The 24,902-nt window shown below is 38.2% G+C and overlaps 2 protein-coding genes and 1 long non-coding RNA gene across 5 annotated transcripts in view; 2 read left to right on the top strand and 1 right to left on the bottom strand.

Annotated features, from left to right (window-relative positions):
- Window positions 1-12,288, top strand: part of STYK1 (serine/threonine/tyrosine kinase 1) — a 49,115-nt gene extending 36,827 nt beyond the window's left edge. For both annotated transcript variants that reach the window (XM_068561031.1, XM_068561030.1), the window contains exons 7-10: window positions 4,238-4,446; window positions 6,547-6,587; window positions 7,270-7,366; window positions 9,562-12,288. In XM_068561031.1, the coding sequence (XP_068417132.1) occupies window positions 4,238-4,446; window positions 6,547-6,587; window positions 7,270-7,366; window positions 9,562-9,766 (552 nt within the window). In that variant the 3' untranslated portion in view covers window positions 9,767-12,288. The remainder of the gene's footprint in view (window positions 1-4,237; window positions 4,447-6,546; window positions 6,588-7,269; window positions 7,367-9,561) is intronic.
- LOC137775297 (uncharacterized) lies at window positions 172-17,182 on the bottom strand. 2 transcript variants are annotated; one of them, XR_011075999.1, is made up of 3 exons: window positions 16,930-17,176; window positions 2,382-2,572; window positions 172-549 (listed from the first exon to the last, which is right to left on the bottom strand). It is a non-coding gene; the product is annotated as an uncharacterized lncRNA (long non-coding RNA). The 2 variants fall into 2 exon arrangements; XR_011075998.1 differs by having other exon boundaries at window positions 173-549; window positions 17,151-17,182.
- On the top strand, window positions 17,008-24,540 carry MAGOHB (mago homolog B, exon junction complex subunit). The gene is made up of 5 exons (XM_068561032.1): window positions 17,008-17,389; window positions 19,560-19,618; window positions 20,301-20,411; window positions 22,690-22,772; window positions 24,212-24,540. Exons 1-5 carry the CDS (start codon window positions 17,296-17,298, stop codon window positions 24,309-24,311), a joined length of 447 nt encoding a protein of 148 aa, XP_068417133.1. The 5' UTR covers window positions 17,008-17,295; the 3' UTR covers window positions 24,312-24,540.
- The last annotated feature ends 362 nt before the right edge of the window (window positions 24,541-24,902 follow it).

The following is a 24,902-nucleotide window of genomic DNA, read 5'->3' as shown; positions in this document are numbered from 1 at the left end:
TGTTAGCTTGGTATTTAATGTCATATTTCTCAGTTATGCTCTCAAATGGGGTATATATTATAAAGGAAATCAGATGGAAGCTAGGGGACGGAAACTCAAGCACCAATAAATTGTTTTCAATTCTTTCATGAAATTATTTAGATAATATAATTCAGGGTAATTCTAGGAAAAAAGTAGTCAGTTTAAAGTGTTTTTTTTTTTTTTAATAAATTTATTTATTTATTTTTTGCTGCGTTGGGTCTTCGTTGCTGCGCGCAGGCTTTCTCTAGTTGCAGTGAGCGGGGGCTACTCTTCGTTGTGGTGCGTGGGCTTCTCATTGCGGTGGCTTCTCTTGTTGTGGAGCATGGGCTCTAGGCCCCCGGGCTTCAGTAGTTGTGGCACGCAGGTTTCAGTAGTTGTGGCTCGTGGGCTCTAGAGCGCAGGCTCAGTAGTTGTGGCACACGGGCTTAGTTGCTCCGCAGAATGTGGGATCTTCCTGGACCAGGGCTCGAACCTGTGTCCCCCTGCATTGGCAGGCAGATTCTTAGCCACTGCGCCACCAGGGAAGCCCTAAAGTGTTTTTTAAAAAAATATTTATTTATTTGGTTGCATCGGGTCTTAGTTGTGGCAGGCGGGCTCCTTAGTTGTAGCTCACTGGCTTCTTAGTTGCGTTACGTGGGCTTCTTCATTGCAGCAAGCGGGCTCCTTAGTTGCAGCTCGCCAGCTCCTTAGTTGTGGCATGCGAAATCTTAGTTGCGGCATGCGAACTCTTACTTGCAGCATGCATGTGGGATCTAGTTCCCTGACCAGGGATCAAACCCAGGCCCCCTGCATTGGGAGCACAGAGTCTCAACCACTGTGCCAACAGGGAAGTCCCAATTTAGGGTTTTTAGAAGGAACAGGGGGGCTTCCCTGGTGGCACAGTGGTTGGGAATCTGCTTCCCAATGCAGGGGACACAGGTTCGAGCCCTGGGAAGATCCCACATGCCACGGAGCAACTAAGCCTGTGCGCCACAATTGCTGAGCCTGTGCTTTAGAGCCCATGAGCCACATCTACTGAGCCTGCATGCCACAACTACTGAAGCCCGTGCGCCTCAAGCCTGTGCTCCCCAACCGGAGGCGCCACTGCGATGAGAGGCCTGTGCACCACAATGAAGAGTAGCCCCCGCTTGCAGCAACTAGGGAAAGCCCAGGCGCAACAATGAAGACCCAAAGCAGCCAAAAATAAATAAATAAAATAAATAAATTTATATTTTTTTTAAAAAGAAGGAACAGGGAGGGTTTTAAAAGGTTTCTCAGTCTTAAGGGTAAAAAACCAGGGCCAACAGCTGTATGTCCACATACTTCCAGATATATACTAATGTTAACAGATGTAAAAGGGGAAAGGGGAAGCAAGTTGGGAGAAGAAATGGGAATAGAAACTGAATGGGTGAAAGGCTACAGAACCAGAAGGAAGCTTATAATTTATACCTGTAAAACAAGAAATACTAGTTCAGAACATGTTAGGTTGTAGATTTGCTTTGATACTGAATGTGATAGGAATTACAGATACTTTAAAAAGAACAAGGAACAAGTGGAAGAGGAGGAATAAGAAGGGGCAAAGGTGAGAGCATTTCTTTATTTTAAACTAACCTAAATAAACAGGGAAGAGAAAGAACTCAAGGTTTAAGAGAAAAAAAAAAGTTACCTTTACCAGAATTACTCAGGAAATTTAGATGACTATTCCTATGAAATTATTTAGATAATTGTGTTTAAAATTAGCTACGGAAAATTAGGGCTCTGTGAAGCTACTATTTTAGTATTTGATATATCTTGCCACCTTGAGGTATGAAATATACAAGGGATCTAAATGCAATCAGAGAAAGCTTAGGAAAAAAGAGGTGATGAAGTGAGAAAAAGTTAGTTGAAGTTCTCATGGAGCAAGGGAGAGAGCACATCATACAAATAAATGTTAACTATGGTGTTTGGATGGCCTAGTTGGTATATTTCCTTGATAAAGTTAGGGTATCAGGACAAATGAACTATTTAAAAAACAGAAATAGACTCACAACATTGAAAACAAACTTATGATTACCAGAGGGGAAAGGGGAGAGGAGGGATAAGTGAGGAGTCTGGGATTAACAGATACACACTACTATATATAAAACAGATAAACAACAAGGACCTACTGTATAGCACAGGAAACTATATTCAATATCTTGTAATAACCTATAATGGAAAAGAAACTGAAAAAGAATATATATATACATATATGTGTATATGTATATATATATATATATATATATATATATATATATACACACATATATATCGGAATCACTTTGCTGTACATCTGAAACTAACACAACACTGTAAATCAACTATACTTCAATAAAAAGTTAGGGTATCAGGACAGAGCTTACCTTGTATTCTGAACCATAATTGCAGGGGTGCCATAGAGATGCAGTCATCACACTGAAGCATTCCTCAGAGCCCTAGTTTACCACTTATGAGGCAATATCATAGTATTTTTTCTAACTCTTAACAACCTCAAGATCAGTACATTCTTCAATTCTTCTCATTAGAGTATAATATCTTTGTTCTGAGACCTCACCTGAGACAAAAAAACAAAAAACAAAAAAACCAATAAAATCCCTGCTAGTCACTGTTTGCTTCACCATCAATGACTGGAAGTTACCACCTTCACCTTTTATTTTTTCACACCATTCTTGTTTAGTAATCATAGACCTCAGTCTCTAGCGCTTCAGTCACGTATAGTTTTTCAGCATCTCTGTATGCCTTGATGTTGGGGGAAATGATTTCAACACATCAGTGTCATTCAGGTGCAGTGGTTCTCAAATGTCTTCTTGGCTGTGCTATAATCATTTTGATACTTCTTAAAAATATAGATTATCAGGTCCCTCTTCCTAGATTTTGGTTAAGTAAATCCGGAGAGAAAACCTTATGAATTTATAAATCTCTCAGGCAATTCTGATTTGCAGCCTGGCCTGAAAAGTATTAGTAGAATTTGTAGTACTTCCTATGAATTAGAATACTGGGTTCTGGTCACTACTACTTAGTACCAGTGTGACCTTATATAATCATTTAGATTTATCTGAAAGTTACTTCCCTAATTCACCTCATCTAGTTATTTTAGGGACAAAATGAGATGATGTAAAACTGTATATAAATTTATTATTATGACACTCAATTTTGCTATGTATATATTACCCTGTTTGGGAGACTGCTGCTAGAAACTTGAAACCTACTCTCCTTCCCCTTGTCTAGCTGGGTCCTATCTGAGAGGAAAATCAGGCCAGGGTCAGGGTCAGAGTAGCAGATTATAATTTCCAAACACAGTACAAATGTTATTTGGATTATTTGGTCAGTTTGCTAAGCTTTATTTGTTTGTTTTAAAGCAAAGCTAGTGTATTTACTAATAAATGTGTCTTCAAAAATATAAAAGGTATATCAATGTATGCAAAATGTGTAAATCATTTGTCAAACCCCAGAGAATGTACAACGCAAAAAGTGAACCCTGATGTAAACTCTGGACTTTAGTTGAAAATAGTGTATCAGTATCAGTTCATCAGTTGTAACAAATGTATCACACTGATGCTAGTTGTTAATAATAGAGGAAACTATGAAATGGGAGGGAAGGGATGTGGGAGTGCTCTGGATTTTCCACTCAATTTTGCTGTCAACCTAAAACAACTCTTAAAAAACTAAAGTCTTTTAATTTTTTAAAAAAAGGAATGAAGTATTGGTATCAGTTTGCTAATCTTAAACACAATGCAAACATGTCTGATTCATTATAAATACTTGGAAACGGGACTTCCCTGGTGACGCAGTGGTTAGGAATCTGCCTGCCAGTGCAGGAAACATGGGTTCGATCCCTGGTCCAGGAAGATCCCACATGCTGTGGAGCAACTAAGCCCACAAGCCGCAAGAGCCACAACTACTGAGCCTGCGTGCCACAACTACTGAAGCCCGCGCGCCTAGATCCTGTGCTTTGCAACAAGAGAAGCCACCACAATAAACCCCTGCTCGCTGCAGCTAGAGAAAGTCTGCGTGCAGCAACGAAGACCCAACACAGCCAAAAATAAATAAATAAAAATTAATTAAAAAATTAATAAATACTTGGAAGCAATATGTCATTATTAATGAGGCGTGTTCAGAGTAGAAAATCTCCTTGTCTTTTCAAGGATTTGTTTCTCTTTATCTGTGGCCTAAGCCATGACCTCAGAGAGCTGATCCATCTTTGATCTCATGTTGACAGGAATTTCTCCAGGATAAGCATCTGTTCCATGGGGATGTGGCAGCCAGGAATATCCTGATCCAGTGTGATCTCACTGCTAAGCTCTGCGGACTGGGCCTGGCTTATGAAGTCCACTCCCGAGGGGCCATCTCGTCTACTCGCATCGTACCTCTCAAGTGGCTCGCCCCAGAACGGCTTCTGCTGAGACCGGCTGGCATCAAAGGAGACATGTATGGTTTGTTCCTGCCCTGTGGATTTCTTCCTTTCTTGACCCAGGTGTCCTCCAGCTCGTGAACATGACTGGGTCTATTGTCAATTATGTCTCCACATGAAATCTCTACTGAGAAGTCGGACTCTCAAGCAAAAATGTGTGTTATGTGGCAGAGCTCATATTTGACATCTGCCTGCAATCCTTTGTAGTGCCTTTTGAAGTATTCCCTCTGTGTTAGATTAGAAACCTTAATTAGGAGCGAAAAAAAAGTGAGTAGATTATTCATGCTAGTATCTGAGGACTTAATCTTGTGGAGTTTTATCTGTCTATCTAGTTTTATCTGAAAGAGGTAGGTCCGCTTAATCAAAAGTTTAGTTGAACTAGGACTTATTAAAATAAATACATATGTGTGTGTGTATACTCAATTTATTTTAACTTAAAACATATAAGTAGATATTTAATTATCAATCTTTTGGAGGAGGGCCAAGGGGATAGACCTTCTATGCTAAATGAAGTTACGTGTTGTGTTTCTTGTATAAATAGCACCCATAATGAATTATTTTTGAGTTTCAGTTTGGGATGACTCTAAATAGAGAAAGAAACTTGAAAACAATTGTGATGCAATTTGACTAGAGACATTTATTGTTAATTTTTTCCCAGTTTTCTACAGTTGTCTCACCCACACAATTTGACAATATTTTCTTTTTAGCAGCTTGGTTTTATAGAATATTTTCAAAGCATTCAATCTAGTTTTCAGGGAGCTAATGCTTTTGGCATGTATATTTAATCAGCTTACATAATATTTAATTGATGACATAATTACAGTTACATATAGGATTGGCATAAACAGGATTGTAAAGAACTGCGATTGACTTTTGGTAGCCATATAACTCAACTGCTCGGAGGAGCACATAAACATAATATAGAATATCTTACTAGCCATGAATGTTATGAGTTGTGGGGGAAATTTAGAACATCAGTTGATGTGGTGAGTCAATTAAGAGACTGCTTTTTTATTTTATTTATTTATTTTTTGGCTGCACCGCGTGGCATGGGGGGGCTTAGTTCCCTGACCAGGGATTGAACCCATGCCCCCCTGCAGTGGAAGTGCAGAGTCTTAACCACTGGACCTCCAGGGAAGTCCCCAGAAGACTGCTTTTTTATTTCATTGCTGCTTCGCTGACATCTGCTTTTGAATAGAGGTCTGGGAATAATAAGCTTAACTGGGAAATATTGCTCATTTAATGATGATATTATAGAATAGTGAAATATACATCTCTTGAATCATATTGCTTAGGCAAATGCCTACCCCAATTATGTATAAAACTTGTTCTGTTAATATTTTTCCTAGGTTTGGGCAATTAGATCTACTGAGGAAATAGTAGATAAATGATAAAACTTGCTTGGCCTTGAGCTAAGAATAAAGGCTAGAATTTCAGCAGGGAGAAATGGAAAGGATGAAAAAGATGCAGAGGGGAATTTCTGTATGTTTGGGTGAATATCTTTGCACGTTTGCACAAACACTCACAATTTAGCAAATAATGGTAAATATCTATTAATGTGTAATATAGAAAAAAGGAGACATAAATTCAGTACTCAAATAGTTTAGATTCTAAGGGGATTGGACAGAAATGCTTTCTTTTTTTTTTTTAAATTAATTAATTAATTAATTAATTATTTTATTTTTGGCTGTGTTGGCTCTCGGTTTCTGTGCGAGGGCTTTCTCTAGTTGCGGCGAGCGGGGGCCACTCCTCATCGCGGTGCGCGGGCCTCTCACTATCGCGGCCTCCCTTGTTGCGGAGCACAGGCTCCAGACGCGCAGGCTCTGTAGTTGTGGCTCACGGGCCCAGTTGCTCCGCGGCATGTGGGATCTTCCCAGACCAGGGCTTGAACCCGCGTCCCCTGCATGGGCAGGCAGATTCTCAACCACTGCGCCACTAGGGAAGCCCAGAAATGCTTTCTAATGGCACTACCTCATTGCTTATTGTATCAGTCACCCTTGATTCCCTTTCATTGCCTTTGTAATGGGGTTCTTACTGAAGGCCTCTGGTATTTAAGTGAGCTGTCTTTACGAAAGGCAGAAATAGAAATTAAATCCATGGCCTTGTTTCTTTTACAGCTGGTCTTTTGGGATACTGCTCTACGAGATGGTGACGCTAGGTAAGGAGGATCCCCAAAGTAGTGTGCGCCTATACAAAGATATACAAGGATGTTTATTTGGGTGGTGGATGACATTTGCTATGGGAAGGGGTTTCGGTACAATCTCTGAAGGTTGAACTGAGTTGACATAGAATCCTGATTTTTGAGATAGTCGTGTAATGTCTTGATTCCCTCCCTCTCTCTCTCCTTCCCTCTTTCTGTTTTTAACTTTCTTTTGCTTTCTTTCCCTTTCTTTCCCTCAAGACTTTACCAATTCCATGGGATGTTTTAAAATCCAAGGATGATTCCAAGGATGATTCCAAGGATGATCTTGCATAAACATAAAAGTATTGTCTTTAGATTTATTAATCCACTTGATGGAGAAACTATAGCACCTTCTCATGTTTGGGAAGTAGAGGGCAGATCTCATTTCTCACTTTGCTTTATTTTGTTATTTTCCTAAAGACTCAACGTTCTGCTAAGTTATCAGTACCCACCCCCCCCGTCTCTTTTTTTCCAAAATTCTCTAAGCTATATCCTTACTTGATCACCAGGGAGCAATTATTTTATATCTATTATTTTTCCTATGGCTATACTTTTGCAGGCAATTAGCCCAGGTGGATGGAGAGTAGTGTTAGTTATACTTTATATTCCAGAGGACCCTTAAGTTCTCTTACTACTCTCATTCTTTCCATACCAACAGGGGCACCTCCATATCCTGAAGTCCCTCCTACCAGCATCCTACAGTATCTCCAAAGAAGGAAAATCATGAAGAGACCCAGTAGCTGCACACACACCATGTAAATGGTTTTTAAAATCTTTTTTTGCTCTTCATCAGTCGTGCCCCTTTCAAAGTGGCTCAGATGACCCTCAGCTGTCCTTTATGTGCTAATGTACAACCCTAAACCAAACCTATGCAGTAAAACACATCTGCTCACATATACGATGTACATGTATATGTATATCATATGTATGTATGTGTGTATACATACACACACACACAAAATATTGAGGCAACCACTGAGTACCATATTAGAAATTTAAGTTTGCTAACGTTGTTAAAGCTTAGTTCTTCTGGAAGCTTTTAAAATAGACCAAATCCAATGCAAATACAGTAGTGTTTTATCTATTTAAATGTCAGTCTCAGTTAGAGACTACTAGCTTCAGTTCTAATATAGTTGTCATAAAATCCATTGCACTACGGTTACTCACTGGTTCCTATTTAATATTTAACTTAAAAAAATATTGATTATCTGTTTTCCCAGTTCTAAGCATGTTGGAAGCCAACCAAAAGGGGGGGGGTGAGAAGAAATTAGACAGGAGAAGGAGGATATCAAATTGTCAGCAGAAAGGGACAGTTGGTGAACTAACGTAGAGGCAGAAAATGGAAAAATTAAAAATTACCCTCAGAATTTTATAACCAATAAAGTACAAAAAAAGGTTGTTATAGAACATAAGAAAAGGTTAAATTATTTTTAAGAAGACAGGAGTTAATATATTAATATACATTTCTATTAAAGTTGTTGCTATTTTGTAAATTTTTCAGCACTGAAAAGGTAAATTTCCAGCACCTGGGTTTCCCAACATTAAACAGTTACAGCATCAAGCATGTTAAAAAATGTTAAATATCAAAACTGTTGATATATATTTTTATGTGTATATACACACACATACACACAGTATAGTGATACTGGCTGGGTATACTAGAATGAAGTTGCTGACAAATATTTCTCATAGGCTTTATGTGTATAAAAGGCTGTCCTTGATAGTGGGGAGAGACATTTAACTGATAAAGTACCTGGTCTTGAAGAAGGATATCAGAAACAACATGAAAATCAACATAAAGTTTGAGGCAATAAGTAGAATGGTTAAAAGCTCAGATTCATCTCATGGAGTCAAAAAGACACACGTTCAGCCCTAGTCCTACTACTTTACTGTGCGTTGTTTACTTATCTTCAAATAGGTATAATGATAATCCTACCTCAAAATTATTGTGAGGCTACAATGAAATAATGCATGTTAAGTTTCCCTACCATGCCTTTTATAATAAGTAAGTTCTTGGTAAAACGTTAGCAGTATTATTAAAGTAGCATCTTATACAAAGTCTCATCGTACAACATTAATGAGTGTGGGAAACACAGTGCATGCTGAGGTTTATAAGGAAAGGAATTGAGACTTAAACCTGTGGGAAAGGATAACCATGGAGAGGATATTCAAGGAATTGGGCACAGCACGAGCAAAGACAGAGTTGGGTGTTACTAACCACATCTAGGGCATAGCAAGACACTGACTTGTCAGGAGGAGAGGGCTTCAGTTAGGCAAGAACTATGTGGTAAGAAGCTAGGGGGTGGGATGTTGACTTTATATGGTGAGCAGTGGGAAATCACTGTAGGTTCTTGGGCAGGAATGAGACTTGATGAAGACTGTTTGAAAACAGGCTATGTTGTAAATTCTCTAGAAACTGGATTGAAGCAAAGACAGATTAAAGGTGGTAAGTACTTCTATCTCGATTAAGGCAATTTCCTGGAGAAGCTAAGTAATAAAGGGGGGAAATGACCTGGATTAAAGGAAGGAACCATCTAATTACATTATCTGAAATTAGTATGAATCGTATTATTCCATACCTTCTTATTTTCCTTGCTGTAATGTAGCTCATACTGGTAGATAAGTTATAGCAATGGTCTGGAATGATGCAAATTAATAACATGTAAGATGAAAACACTTAAGAGTTTTTGGTAATCTAATGGAAAAAAAAAACTGTTCTGTCATACTGATTGTAGTTTAAGAAATATTTAGTCATTCCTTTTATAAAAAGGGTCCTGTTGAGAAGATGATATTAAGAGACTTAGCATTAGGAGGATGAGAAGGAACAGTATTCTCTGGGAAGCATATGGGACACAGCAATGAGAAGTAGATTAAAGACTCGTAGGTTTCTTTTGTTAAGGTTTGTTAGGAGGGGAGACAGTTTCTCTTGTTTCTCTTGTTTCCCTTTCAGGTACAGTCTCATGAAGTCCTGCTGGCGTTGGAGTGAGGACAGCCGCCCCTCACTTAGAGAGCTACACTCACGCCTGGAAACTGCCGCTCGAACTGCAAATGACAAGGCTGTGTTGCAAGTACCAGAATTGGTGGTGCCTGAATTGTACGCAGCTGTGGCAGGCGTCAGCGTGGAGAGTCTCTCCTATAGCTATAGCGTCCTTTGAAGATCCTGGGCAACACACATTTTTGGGAGATCATATACTCTTGGAACCAATTCCTCCAAGAACAGAGAAAAGACTTTCTACTGGGACATAAAGGGAGGTACGGGACATGGATCCTGCATCTTCCCCTACACATTTCCCTAGAAACCTGAAATGATGCTAGATGAGGCTGCACACACCATACACCCTCGAGACTGAGAAGTACAGTTTCATTTCTGTTATCCCAGTCCTGAAGATGCAGGGTAGATGGATGGACCGTGTCAATGCAAGGGAGGTTTTACAAGCCTGCAGTGTTTGTCGCAGCATGGCACAGATAAGCTGGTCCCTCCTACCACAGGCTGGTTTCCTTTGAAACACGCTTTTATCTAGACTATTATAAGGTCCAGAAAATTGGAATCAAATGAGGGAAGAGAAAGCTGATAAAGAAGTTGATGAGAAGAAAATTGAAGGTTCTACTTGCTCAGGAGTATAGATGAGGACCAAGGTCATCCTTCAGAGAGAAGGGGGAGGAAGGACATACAGGACTTCATTCCTGGTCCGTTCATGCAGGGCTGAAGGAGAACCATTAAGGAAGACTTCTGAGCTCCCCCTAAGGTGTATATAGGAGAAATATGGTCCCTTTTGATCTAATTCTGAGGTAGGTGAACCCTGTTGGTACCATTTTAACTAGAAGCTGGAGGGCTCATTTCATGATTAAGAACATTCAACTTGTACTTTTCAACAGTCTGGCTTCCTGGCCCCTATGAGACTAGGGAGACTGAGCCCAGAGGGTCAATTGGGTCGATGATGAATACACTGTGTATTTAATAAATGGGAAATATGGAAATCAAGCAAAAGTGCTTAGTAGGCAAGGACGTCATTAACAAGGGCTAGAAGAGGATGTAACCTGAGATGGAAGGATGATGGGTTCCCATTTTCAATCATCCAATGATCTACTGTGAAAGTTATTTCACTAAATTCATATTTATTGAGTGCAAGTAGGCTTTTCAGGTTATACAGTTGCCAAAATCTCTCCAATAGGGAGGATAACAGTAGATAAATGAAAGCTAATGTCAACAGAAAAATTCAAGAGGCAATCTATGTTGTCAGAAAAGGGATTCCTCATGCGTGAAAAGGGGATACTACCTACCTCACAGGGTTGTCATGAGGATTGAATGACAGTATATATTTGTACCATATCTGGCACATACTATGTGCTCAATAAATGTTAATTTCCTTACTCTCATCCTTACTAGCCTAGAATCTTTCATATCTTTTTCATTTAACACCTACGGTGGCCAAGAAGAGAACCTCGGTCTGTCAGTCACACTGCAAGGGAGGACATGCTTAAAGATGATGGTATGGTGCAAATACCACTTGACTAAAATGAGGAAGTCATAATTTTTGTGTGAGCGTCTGGATGATGACAGTCATCTCCTACTAGTTCAAAATACTGGAAATACCATGATAATGACAGTTCGGTTGAACATGCGGTCTGTGATTTTAAACAATACCTTGGATACTCTAGAAGGGACATCCAAGGCTGCTATAGGAAAATGACTGGCAGTTGAAAAACTTGCAGAAGTTAGAATCCTGATGGAGTCATGATGAGTCGCCCAACTGAATAATGATTCTTGCACCTCTAGGAATACCGCAATGACTAGACAGAATTTAAATGCGTGGTAAGCAGCAATAGGGAGAAGGGAGGAAGAATGGCTCAGCACATTCAGAGTGTTAAGGCCAACTGTGCCAGACGCCATGCTAGGTGTTGGATAATAAGAAAAGGAGAGCTTTGGCTTACAGTCTAGAAAGCAAGAGACACTATATACACATTTATGTGGGTATTTGTTAATTACAGCTGTGATAAGTGCTGTGAAGAGAAAGTATAGGGTAGTAGAAGGGAGTATAAAATGGGGACCTCCCTGAAAAAACGGCATTTAGACTGAGACCTTAGGGATGCGTGAGTAAGCCTGACAGTGAGAAGAGCCTTCCAGTTGAAGGATTATGTATGTGAAAACTCTGAGGCAAGAAAAAACTCAGCTTGAGCAACTGCAAGGAGGCTAGTGGGAGGGAGGTATAGTGAAGTGGGAGGAGAGTGGTGCATGATGAAATGCAGCATTGCTCTTTCACGCTGTATTTTTTTTTTGCAAGGGAAATAATGAATTCACCTTTACCAATGATATTCAAAGTAGCACTCGACACTCATCCATCAGGGGTAAATTAGGAATAATAAAAATCAACTCTACCAACAGTCTGGGAATAGATCAGATGATCCAAGAGGGAATACTTCTCAAAATCCCCACCATGTACAAAAAGAGACTCAATGGAAAAGAGTAGCTTTTAAAATATGGAAGAGAAAAAAATATTAATTCTACAAATAGTTATTCATTGTATACCACATACAAAGCTCAAAGTTAGCTTCTATGGAAGAAATAAAGACAAATCCTGAATGACTCAAGCCCTCAAGTCACTTATTTGGTAGTAAATTGGTGCCCCTCATTTTTTTTTTATTACATATCTTTATTAGGAAAAATATTTTGAGCACTCAACCCTAATAAAATTATATAATTTATATGTAGATATAAAATATACACAGTATAAAATAAATGCAATATAAATTAAAATTGGTAAAATAAAGAAATATTTTTAAATTTTTATTGGAGTATAGTTGCTTCAAATAAATCTTATTTTTAAAATATTTTCTAATTGTTTCACATTGTATGTTAATGTTTGTTTTGGTAGGAGGTAAAGAAGCAGACAATTGCTATTTTAAACTTTGTTTTTCTGGATATAGGTCTGGAACATTGGATACAGTAATTGTTTATTCAGAGGAAACTGGGTCTTTCCCTCACTTGGCCAGGCTTTCTCTAAAGGAGAATTATATTTCTGGCATCTTTGACTTATCAGCCATACCAGGTATTCCCAAGCTAATGAATGGAAAAAAGAATGAAAATATTTACCATTTAATCAAGTTGAATCCAGGTTAGGGTTTGTTTTACTGTTTTCATTCCCTCCTCTCCCAGTCTTGCTTTTCCAATGTATGCTTTATGGTTAAAAAAAATTGCAAAATAGCTAGGAACTGAGCAAATGCCCACCTGGAAACCACGTCTCATTGAAACTTGACAATGTAATTCAACTTAGAATAGTCTGAACCAGTAGTTCTCAAATCATGTTCGTGCACAACACTAGTTTTAGGTATTTTCTATTAAAATTGAATAATAATATTTTTCACCATGCTAAAGAAAAAGTTTAGCGAATAGAATCTTCTAAATCTTAACCTTGCTGTAACAACTGTTGTTAAATTTTTGCTCTACCATGACTCATTTAAACAAATAAATGTGTATCAAATACAAGACTGGGAGAATCACCTATTATGCTTAATTTAGCAGACTGGTTTTACTTGTATGGAAATAAGAATTAGTGGTTATGCTATGTGTTAGAAGCATATAATATTGTCATATGCTCGATAAATTATTAGTTTGAATAATGGAATTGAATATATCATGTTGTAATAATCTAGCAATAGCTTCAAGTGCTCACCATATATGAACCTATTTGAGAAACAATGGTGTGGAAGTTTTGGTGTTTCTGCATGATGGTGGTTTTCTCATTAAAAAAAGTAACTCCACTGAGTGGTTTAAAACAGGGGTCCCCAACCCCTGGTTGGGGGCGCTCCTGTTAAGAACCAGGCCGCACAGCAGGAGGTGAGCAGCGGGAGAGCGAGCAAAGCTTCATATGCCGCTCCCCACCGCTCCCCACTGCGCGCATTACCGCCTGACCATCCCCCTAACCCCACATCCGTGCAAAAGCTGTCTTCCACAAAACCGGTCCCTGGTGCCAGAAAGGTTGGGGACCCCTGGTTTAAAAGACATATATGGTTAAAACAGATAAGTCTACTACAGAAGGGAAGAGAGAAAGGTGGATGGATGGAATGAAGACTGAAATAGACCATAGTCATTCTGACATTTAAAAACATTTCAATTACCTTAGAATATTGTGTTAGACCATATAATATTCTTGATTTACTACTCTGATCCGTTTAATGTAATGAGCTAGCCCTAACAGTTTTTGTCTGTAAATACAAAATCAAAACTATTCAAAAGCTACTGATAACATAATGAAAACAACAACTATCTTTGGGCTTGCCTGGTGGCGCAGTGGTTAAGAATCCGCCTGCCAATGCAGGGGACACGGGTTCGAACCCTGGTCCGGGAAGATCCCACATGCCGAGGAGCAACTAAGCCCGTGCGCCACAACTACTGAGGCTGCGCTCTAGAGCCCGCGAGCCACAACTACTGAGCCGACATGCCACAACAACTGAAGCCCGTGCGCCTAGAGCCTGTGCTCCACAACAAGAGAAGTCACCACAATGAAAAGCCCGCGCACTGCAACAAAGAGTAGCCCCTGCTCGCTGCAACTAGAGAAAGCCTGCGCACAGCAACGAAGACCCAATGCAACCAAATAAATAAATAAATGAAAATTAAAAAACAAAACAAAACTATCTTCTCTAGTTATCACAAGAAAATCATAACATATTTCTGGAAATTGTAAGTAGGAATGATTTGATACTTTTAAATAGTGGGGCAAAAGGCAAAAGAGGTGTAAGGACAGAGCAGACATGAGAGATCAAAGGAAGAGAGAATTTTAGACACAGGAAACATCAGAATATTTTAAAAGACGAAATTAACACTTAGAAGAAATAATCATCTCTGACCCTAGCCCTCTGACTTGATTCGTCATCATGAAGTTGAAAGCAATAAACTTAAAAACTTGAATGGGAAATCATTATTTTATCAATGAATAATGTGTATTTGATTAAATCATTAAGCCTTCATTTCAGCTGGAGTTGGAAAATAAAATGTTTATTTCTTAATTACTTCACAAGGGTTTTTGAAGCTAACCACAGAGACTGCATTAGCAAAGGCAGAAATAGTTCTTCATTTGGCTTCATTTAAGCAGCCCAAACATTTATTTTTACAAATAAACTATGCTGTTGCCAGTAAGTATGTCCTAATTTGAAGCTTACAGCCATTGAGATTGAGATTTCTCAATGTTCCAAAAATATTTTCTGTTTCCAGCCCATGTAAAAGCATATAAAATGGTTCTTATATAACTTTATTGTCCAAAATGATAGCCACTAGACATGTCTGGCTATTTAAATATTAAGTTCACACAAATTAAATAATATTTAAAAATAAAAATTCAGTTCCTCAGTCTCGCTAGCCACATTTCAAGTGCTCAGTAGCCATTCAGAAAGTTTCCATAGCTCTGGTGTATAACATCCAAGAAGACCACAATACACAAATGCTTTATCACTTTCCAATCTTTACGGTGACACAAGAGACGTACAGTTGGCCTTTTTTTTTTTTTTCTGCTAATTATAGGAAAGATTAAGTAAGTATATTTTCACATTTCATCTTAAAAACAGATAGGGTTAGAGAGAATTAGTCTTGAGCTCAGATGTTTTTTTAGGGGATAAAGACAGTAATTGGTTACAGATAAAAATCTTAACCCTGTGCATTCCATAAGCTCTATTTACACAGTCACAGATCTGGTACCTATAGCTCTACTTAGGTAAGCGTGAACACTTGGCACATTTGCCAAAAATGGGAAGGAAATGCATTAGGAAATTCAAAGATTGCATGAGGCTCCCTACCAAAAAACAAATGGATTACTGCCTATATTTTCAGAGATACTATGGAATGTTACGATCAAGTTTCTGTGGATTATTTGTGTGGCAAGTACAGTGACTGACGTATCCCAGTTTGCCTGGGAAGTTCCAGGTTTTAAGACTGAAAGTCCCACATCCTAGGAAACTCCTTGGTCCTGGGCAAACTGGAATGGTTCATCACCCTAGTGATGAGGGATGGTGCTTTATGTTTCTTTTATATTTTCCATAATGGCAGCCTATATTGGAACTGAATAATTTTTCTATATTAACATTTATACAATGGTTAAATATAGTTTTCTATATTGACAGTTATACAATTGCTAATACAGACTCAACATAACCTGCCCAGTCTGCTTTTCTGGTTATTCCACTTCCATGAACTTTGTGTTCTAATTATACTGAAATTCTTGGCTTTCCCAAGGCATGCATTGTAACACGACTGCACGTTTGCTCAGGCTATTTGCTTTTCCATCCCTCTGAACATATACTGAATTTATCCAACAAGGTCCAATTCAAATAGCACGTCTTGTCACAAGCCTTCCCTGGTACTTCCCCTTTCTTCAACTTCCCCAGTGAAGTGATTTGTGTCCTCTGCTGTATTACCAGCATTAAAAAAATTTTTTTTTCTTATAGCATTTGCTCCCTTGGGCTAATATGTGTCTACATGTTTGTTTTCTAGACTACAAGTGCAAAGGGCTCTTTTTAAATTACCAGTGCCCAACAATTTCTGGCATGTAGGAAATGCCCGTTATAACTCATTATATAATGTTTTATAAATTCTAAATCTTATTTTACATGCATTATCTCATCTGATCTTTTCAACAGTTCTTTGAGCTTGACAAAGTTGATCGTAGTCTATTCATTTGGCTGACGAATAAACAGGCTTAGAGATAGCGTCTTAACCACGGTTAGGTAGAGATACGTGATGGGAACGAATCCCAGGTCTTCTGACTGCCACTCTTTCTACCAAATCCCACTGAAGGTTAAATATCATCCAACAGGCAGTATTATTCTGTGTGTTGGTAAAAGAAAGGTAATGAATAATATCTGAACAATAGGCTTTGTGTAAAGCTCACCTTGCCTTTCTCCATCCTTCAAAACCTATCCTAGCTGAGCACTCCTTCCCTTCCCCCGTGTAATTCTATCTGGTGAGAAACGCGGGCTAAACCATTTGATCTTAAGTCAAGTTGCCAAAACTCCACAGGCCACTAGAGAGTAACCCTTACTGAATAAATTTTACTATTAAAAGGAATTCTTTTATATCATGACTGCCAGAGATTTTTCAGTTTCAACGTGCCTTTCAAAATTTCAGACCTCATGTCTGATGAATTCTTTTTACTTTGCCTCTACTATTACCGGCTTCTAGGTGTCGGATAACTAGCCATCATTATCCGAGGGGGAAAGGCCCATGCTAGGAATCTAGCGGAAAAAGGGTTTTGTTTTTCCGATGTGCCATTCTGATTCTGGGCTTTGTCTTTACTCACTCCACGAATCAGGGGAATAAGGCCACACCCACCTCACGGATGCCGCGAGAATTGGAGACCCGAAAAGTCAGAGCGACTGGCAAACCTTAGTTCCAAGCCCATAACAAATGCTTTCATATTTCTACACTTCTTTGCTTTCCTAATAGAATATGATCTACTGAATTTTGAAAATAATATGCTTCCAACCCTAGTAAAGCAAAGTTCAGGTCGCTGCCGCCCGTCCCGCCCCCCCGCGCGCCTCCGGGTCTCTCACTCGAGTCTCCGCCCGGCCGCTTTCCTCTGGGGGTCGCGGGAGGCGGAAGGGCCGGAGTGACGCGTTTATCCTGGGCGACTGACGTCACCGCCAGGCGCCCGGCGGCACGTCTGCTGGGCCTTCGGCGGGCTTTTCGGGGACAAAGATGGCTATGGCCAGCGATTTCTACCTGCGCTACTATGTAGGGCACAAGGGCAAGTTTGGACACGAGTTTCTGGAATTTGAGTTTCGGCCGGACGGTGAGCAGAAAAGCGGCCGCGGCAACGAAGCGCGGTGCTGAGCAGGGGGAAGCGAAGTGGAGAGGCCGCGGAGGAGTTGGGGTGGGTGGGCGAGCCTCCGCCGGCTGGCGAGTGTGCAGTAGGGCCGAGGAGCTTAAGGAAAATAGGAAGCGTACGTTGGCTTTGTGAATAAACGAGTAAATTGGTGTCAGTTAATTAAGAAAAGCCGATCCTGTCAGATAGTAAAGTTCAGAATCCTAGCATCAGTTCACCGGAAGGGACCTTAAAGGCCGTCTAGTTTATCGACCTAATACTTGAACGTTTGTGAGAACATCTCCACCACGCGGTGGACGCATGGATGCTTCAAATCTTCCGGTGAACAGTAAATTTCGGACTGCCCATTCATCTTTTTTATTCATTCAGGCGCTGTATGGAAGGCAAAATGTCGAGAAAAACGAATGAGGCCTGCTCTGAAGCGGGGAGCCCCACGTGTAGAAAAATGAGTGTAATGACGTGTTTGGGGTGCCTAAATACAGTTGTTCCCTGTAGGATGCATTAAGACTATAAAGAAGGGGCGTGGTTAGTTCTACATGAAAGAGTCGCAGTCTTTTTAGAGAAGGTGACAGTTGAGGTGAGTCTTGAAACGAGAGTAGTTTTTTTCTTGGTCTCTGAGGGGAAAAAAGGAGTCAGACTGCTGAGAGCCCTATGAGGTGAAAGTGCCTGCTGCCCAAGGAAAGTGCAGCAAATTCTGTCTTTTGACAGCTCTGATTCTCTTTAGATGGTTGTACTGTATATTGAATTCTAATTGTAACAACGACAGTCCAACTGCATAGACTTTTCTTTTTTGAATGCATATTATGTGCTGGGCAACATGTAAAAACAAAAATTGAAGGGACAGTAGTGCATAAGACTCTTTAATTCCCCTCAAGGAGTTATACCTTGGTGGGTGACATAGACATGAAACTAACCGTAAGGCAGTATAGATATTAAGTGCTCTGTTCATGCTTTGGACAAAATTCTGTGAAGGCATGAAAGAAAAATTAAGGGAGGATCACATATTAGGAAGGGGGAAGAACATCGCACATTTCATGTAGAAGCCAGGGTAACTTCGGCTCTGCAATTATTTAGAAACCTTAATCACCTTACTCTCCCTGGTTCTCCCCAAGTCTTTTCTAAATTTAGCTAAGGAGCCAAATTTACCTGAATTCTCCATCTGTTCTTTCTTCGTGTGATACTGTTTTCAGGGCCTTGGCCTGTGAACAACTTTTAGCTTGTCCGTATCACTTTTAGCCAGTCACGTAAATTAAGTAGTCTAAGATTATCAGGGAAATTTCGTTCCAGAACACTGGTTCTCATCTGCCACCACACCATTCCACAACCTTTCCATAAGTAATGATGAGTCCCAAAGACAGTGATTCCTAAGGGGTTCTCCTCATTAGGATAACCTGTCATTTTAGAGGCTCAGGATCGCATTACGTCTGTATCTGGGCAACTGACTAGCCGTGAGGAGAAGCATACATTAGGGAATACATCAAAATTAAATGTAGATCAGGTAACAAACTGGTCAATTTTTATTCAGAAGATATAGTTTGTGTGCTTCTTAACTACAATTCTAAAACAGTAGCATTGCCATAGTACATTAATTTGAAGGAAAATAATTAAAAGAACATTTTGGAGTAGTGGGGAAAGCATGTGTATTGGAAGAAGGTAGATCTAGGTCTGAATCTTGTGTGACCCTGGGCAAGTTACTTAACTCTCTGTTTTCTCAACTATGAATAGGTGAGAGAATAAAACATACTTTTTAGGGTTGTTTTACAGATTAGATTAAATGTTCTGGGTAACTCAGCACCAATAAGACATGTAATGTAAACTTTAGAAGAAATGTTAGTTCCTTTTTCAGATTCCCTGTCTAGATCATGACATAGCTTAAGAAAATGGGCCTTGAAAATGGCCCTCCCATTATATGGAATTGTATTGAAGGCATGGAGTTTAAAAAGTTGACTGGCTTCAACTTCAGCCAACTTAACAGCAAATACATGTTCAGCATTGATCTTATGGCCAGGAGGGAGGAAATATTAATAAAAGTAGTAGTATAAAATGGTTTTTACCTTCAGAATTGCTTATGATGTCATTTCTTTATATTTTAGCAGTTTTTGCTGTTATAGATTGAATTTTTTTCCACTTCCCACAGGAAAACTTAGATATGCTAACAACAGCAATTATAAAAATGATGTCATGATCAGAAAAGAGGTAAGTTTTTTACAGATGTGTAATTTTTTATATTAAGCCTGTTTACCTCATGTCTATGGTTTTATTTACATATTTAAAGTACATTTGAGGCTGTAAAGAAGAAGCCGATGTATAGATTGAAAAAGGCTTCTGATTGTAGCATCTATAACAACAAAAGAAGCAATCTGAATATATTAAGTTGTAGTCCCACATTCGAGTGTATCATTTAATTCATTTTATAATTAACTTTGTGTTTTTACTCTATTCATTACTTAAAACTAATTGATAATTATGTTTTAAACACAGTATGAATTTTAAATGAAAGTCTCAAAAGTTAGGTATAAGAAAAAGTTCAAAGCACTAACTGTGATGTGTATTTGTATTTGTCACTGTTCACCTCATAGATGTTGTGTTGACCACCCACAGGTATTTGAGTCCTGTGTTACAAAGGCAGAATACAAGGTTTCAAGATGGGGCTGGTGTTGAGAAGAGGGAAAAATATGTTTTAAAGGAAAGGGCAAGAGAGTGAAGAAACATCATAAGGAAGAATGATTCTCTCCCATCTTGTACTTTTAGAATCAGAATTAAATTTTTCTTTAATGTTCTATTTGAATACTCAGGGTTTGTAACTCTGTTTTACTATTTGCTTCTGAGTTGTGTCGAGAAATAGAGAGACACTGAAATTTTTATAACTTGTTTTCAGGCTTATGTACACAAGAGTGTAATGGAGGAACTGAAGAGAATTATTGATGACAGTGAAATTACAAAAGAAGATGATGCTTTGTGGCCTCCCCCTGACAGGGTTGGCCGGCAGGTTCGTATTTAATAATTCTTGAAATGCGTAAATACTAAAAGTTGTTAATATAATTGTTATGTTTCTCCTTGTTTATTTAGAATAGCTCCTCATTGGGTCTTGGGTTTTCCATTTAGTAGGCACCTGGTAAATACTTTATAATTTTATTTCACTTTGCGTCATTTTCTGTGCTACCGCCTAGTAGTGAAGGCGTCAGTTTAGACATCTTTCTGAACGGTCTTCTCTGCAGCCACCCCAGCTAAAGTTAAGATGTTTTCACAATGTTATGAATAATTGCTATTATTGGTTAATTTTATTAGGAAATAAAAATAGATGGAAAAAACACAAGTGTTTGTTAAATTTGAGAATTAGCATTCTCATTGACTACGTAAAATTCACTTTCGCCAGATTTATAACTTTGAAAGTTCTTACTTGCATCTTTATGCCCCAGAGAGTGATTTGATTGGTTTCTTTGTTCCAACTGACCATTGCCTTTGCCTCTCATATTCCCTTCAGAAAAATCGATGGGCTGCTGAAGAGCTCTGAAGGCCTAATTTCACTCTGTAGAAAGCCAGTTTGATTTCTGAATTGGGTCTTTTCACCTGTTGGAGAAATGAGATATGACCCCAGGAGGAAGAAACATTTAATTTCGCTTTTGTATATTCCCGAGGATTATACTGTATAACAACTTCTTTGACTAGAAGAAAATGTGGCGAAATCTAATAGATGCTGACTCTCTGTAGCAGTAACTTAACACTTCTCTTTAAAGAAATGTTATTTAGGAAAGCAAAGGTAATAGTTAACAGTATTTATTTTATGCACTGCAAACACTTTTAAGAAGTAAATTTAGATCTGTTTGTTTTATACATATATACGTTTGCATTAAAAACAGCAACAAGCCTTTTGTTATCTCTTTTAGACTCAGGGAGAGGGCAGTGTTTTCATCTACCCACTTGGTGATGTGTTCGTGTGTTTTGGTTAGTGGGGAGGATTACTCATGCTCCAGAAATTGTCTGTTGGATCTTTAAGTCAAAGATTTTGTGATTGTTTGAGAGTCTTATTTAATTCTCCATTTTGTGTGTGCCATAAACTGTGCATAATTAGATTTTCTGCTCAAATACATAGCTAGGAGTGTCTTTAAGGTCATCTGTTAAACTGAAAAATCACTACAGACGTAGCCTCCTACTTCTTCATTTTAGATTTGCAGATAAAATATGGAGAAAAATTTATACTTAATTTTGGCACACCAGAAATGCCTATATTATGTTATGTTTGTTTTACTAGTTCTTAATTTTAATTGTTTTGTGAAGTCAAAAGAGTATGAATCTTTCAGTATTATAGTCCAGGATTCAAATATTAGTACCATCACTTACTAGTGGTTCTACATCAACAGTTTTTTTCCTCTGCTTTATGAGTCTTGGATTTCACATTTGTAAAATTAGGCAAATAAAGCTGGCCTGAGAAGGGTAGGCTTTATTAGCCCAATTTTAGGGATTACAGAGAATGTTTGTAAAGTCCCTAGCACCGGGCCTGACACATAGTGGGTGCTAAGTAGTGCTATTATTAATACCATGCAGTTTATTTGTAGAGCCTGGTAGAAAGGGTAAATGTGTTTGTATTTATTATATTAAAAATAGGCTTATACCCATATTACTAGTTTTACTCACACTATAAGAAACATTTCTGTGTCACTCATAAGTATATCATTCATTTGATAGCATCATCTTTTTGAGATCTCTGGAAAGCAATTCTTTTTTTTTTTCTATTTTTTTCGTGATTTCCCTTTTTTTTTTAACATCTACATTTCTTTCTATTTATTTATTTATGGCTGCGCTGGGTCTTCGTTGCTGCGCATGGGCTTTCTCTAGTTGCGGCGAGCAGGGGCTACTTTTCGTTGTGGTTCGCGGGCTTCACGTTGCTGTGGCTTCTCTTGTTGCGGAGCATGGGCTTCAGTAGTTGTGGCTCATGGGCTTAGTTACTCCGTGGCATGTGGGATCTTCCCGGACCAGGGCTCGAACCTGTGTCCCCTGCACTGGCAGGCGGATTCTTAACCCCTGCGCTGCCAGAGAAGCCCCTGGAAAGCAATTCCTGATTCATCCTGATACTGGGGACACCTGAGGAGCTGGTGAGGTTTTGTTTTACATAGTTCATAGCTAACAGGTCGCTTCGTTTTTTTTTCCTCCTCTATGATGGCTAGAAAACTTGCAGCAAAAATTGGGACTTCTTGGTAGCAAGAATACATATATCTTGTGGGATGGATTTTTATATTAACTAAATTTCTCTGCTTTATTTTTTTCAGGAGCTTGAAATTGTAATTGGAGATGAACACATTTCTTTTACCACATCAAAAATAGGTTCTCTTATTGATGTTAATCAGTCAAAGTGAGTATGTTAAAGCGTTTTGACTAAATTGACATAATTTATTAGAGGGGCTCATTTTAGAACTATAGCCAGTTTGGGAAGATTATTTTAATTGCAACCTGTATCAGTTTATTATGTATACGTAATCCTCATTTTTATAGTAGTGAAAACTTGTTATCAAAGAAGTTAGCGGTATATTTTACTGATTGCCAAAAAAAATCTTAATCTGGACACAGCGTCACAAAATTTAAAAGAAATCCGTATTGGATTTATCAGCCTTATTAGTCCCATATAACATCATTCTCCTCCTTGGATTTAATACTTGAAAGAAATGGAAAAAGCCCCAGTATAGCTTAAGTATGGCTTTAGCTACCTGTGTCTTCCCAAGCTCTGTAAGTGCGGTACCATATACCACTGTCTGAAAAATCTCTCTGCCTCCAATTATTTCTTTCCACTCTTTCCCCTCAAAATGTTCTTATAGTGTCTTTTTCCTATCCCCCTAAATTGTAATAACTTATTTGTTTGCTTAACTGGCTTCAGTGTAAGCTCCCTGAGAACCTTGCCGTATCTCAAAGTTAGTGCAATGCCTGGCACACAATAGGTGCTTTATAATTTATAGAGGAAAGGAGAAAGGAATGAATGCATAACTACTGGATACAAATGGGCTATGTTCATAAAGACCGGCGCGATACTTTTAAACTATCACATCTATTTTCCTATAGTTGGTGAGGATGTGGCATTTGTTTCCTACTGGGATTGTAAATTGATAACAGTGTTTTTTGGAAAGCAATTTGATAATATGCATCAAAAGCTGTTAGTATTTTTCTTTTATCTTTGTCCAGCTAATTTCATTCCTGAACATCCATCTATCCTAGGAAATACTCTGAAATAATGAAAAAACTTTATTATTCATAGAGATGTTCATTAAAACCTTATTCATAATTGGAAAACAATCCAAATGCTAACAAGGAGAGAATTGCTAAATTAATTAAAAATTATTTGTGAATTTTTTTTAATGTAATGGAAAAAGTAATGTTTAAAAGGCCACAGTGAATGATTTTAATTATGAAAAAAATTAGAGAAATACCAAAATATTTATAATTATTCCATGAGGAATGACATTATATAATATTGAGTTTCTTTTTTCTATCTTTATAATTTTATTTGCCTTAAACATTTTTGTGATGCATAAATATTTTTTATAAGGAAATAAACACTTTAAATATGAAATGAATACTGATGAAGAAATTTATGTATTTTTTTCTTACAGAAAAGATAGAGATGGGAATTGTTCAGGATATCCATTTTAGTTATCAGAAAATGCTTCCTTTCTCCTCAGAATTCCTTTAACTTAATTGTTTTAGGTTTTTGGTCTTTGTTTTGTTTTAGGAATTAATTTGTACTATTATGTTGTTTCATTTTAGGAAGAAAAAAGTAACTTTTATCTTTTTAAATTTTAGGGATCCTGAAGGCCTTCGAGTATTTTACTATTTGGTACAGGACCTGAAATGTTTAGTTTTTAGTCTTATTGGATTACATTTCAAGATTAAACCAATCTAAATTGTGTGTTTTTTGAAACTTGTTTATATTTAATTAAGGGATGGGTGAGGGAGGGTTTGTCATTTATGATGTTGGGGTTTTTATGAATGTGAAGCAAGCTTCTTTTGTATGCAAATTGAAAATAAGAAAATACATAAACAGGCTTAATGGTTATCTTCACTTGGGTCCAAGTGGATTGGATAGTCCCCACACACATTAAATTCTCTAAATAAAAGCCACCTTTATTGAAGTTTTGCTCCAATAAAATATATCAAAGCCTGGATGGAGAGTGCATTTTTTCCTTCAGGAGGCTGTATCTCTGATTCATTTTAAAGATGAAAATTGTTCTAGTAGGTGCATTCTATGGCAGAGGGTCTTTCACGTAGAAACATGTAGCCAGATTCCCATCCATTTAAAGGCAATTGTAGATCTTCCCTTGTTTGTACCATACCTGATGGGATTTAATTTTTTGGTGCTTATAGAAGTTGTTTATAGAAGGTTTTGGATTTTTTACATTTGTCACAAACCCCTCAGGGGTCATTCACATTTAAATGTTTTTGTATAAGCAGTGATTTCCTCAAGGTTACGAAGATAAAAGTCAGTACCCCAAAT

Source organism: Eschrichtius robustus, chromosome 13, assembly GCF_028021215.1.
Source record: "Eschrichtius robustus isolate mEscRob2 chromosome 13, mEscRob2.pri, whole genome shotgun sequence".
In the NCBI taxonomy this organism is placed as follows: domain Eukaryota; kingdom Metazoa; phylum Chordata; class Mammalia; order Artiodactyla; family Eschrichtiidae; genus Eschrichtius; species Eschrichtius robustus.
The sequence above is the reverse complement of the archived record's forward strand: the minus strand, read 5'-3'. Positions and strand labels throughout refer to the sequence as shown.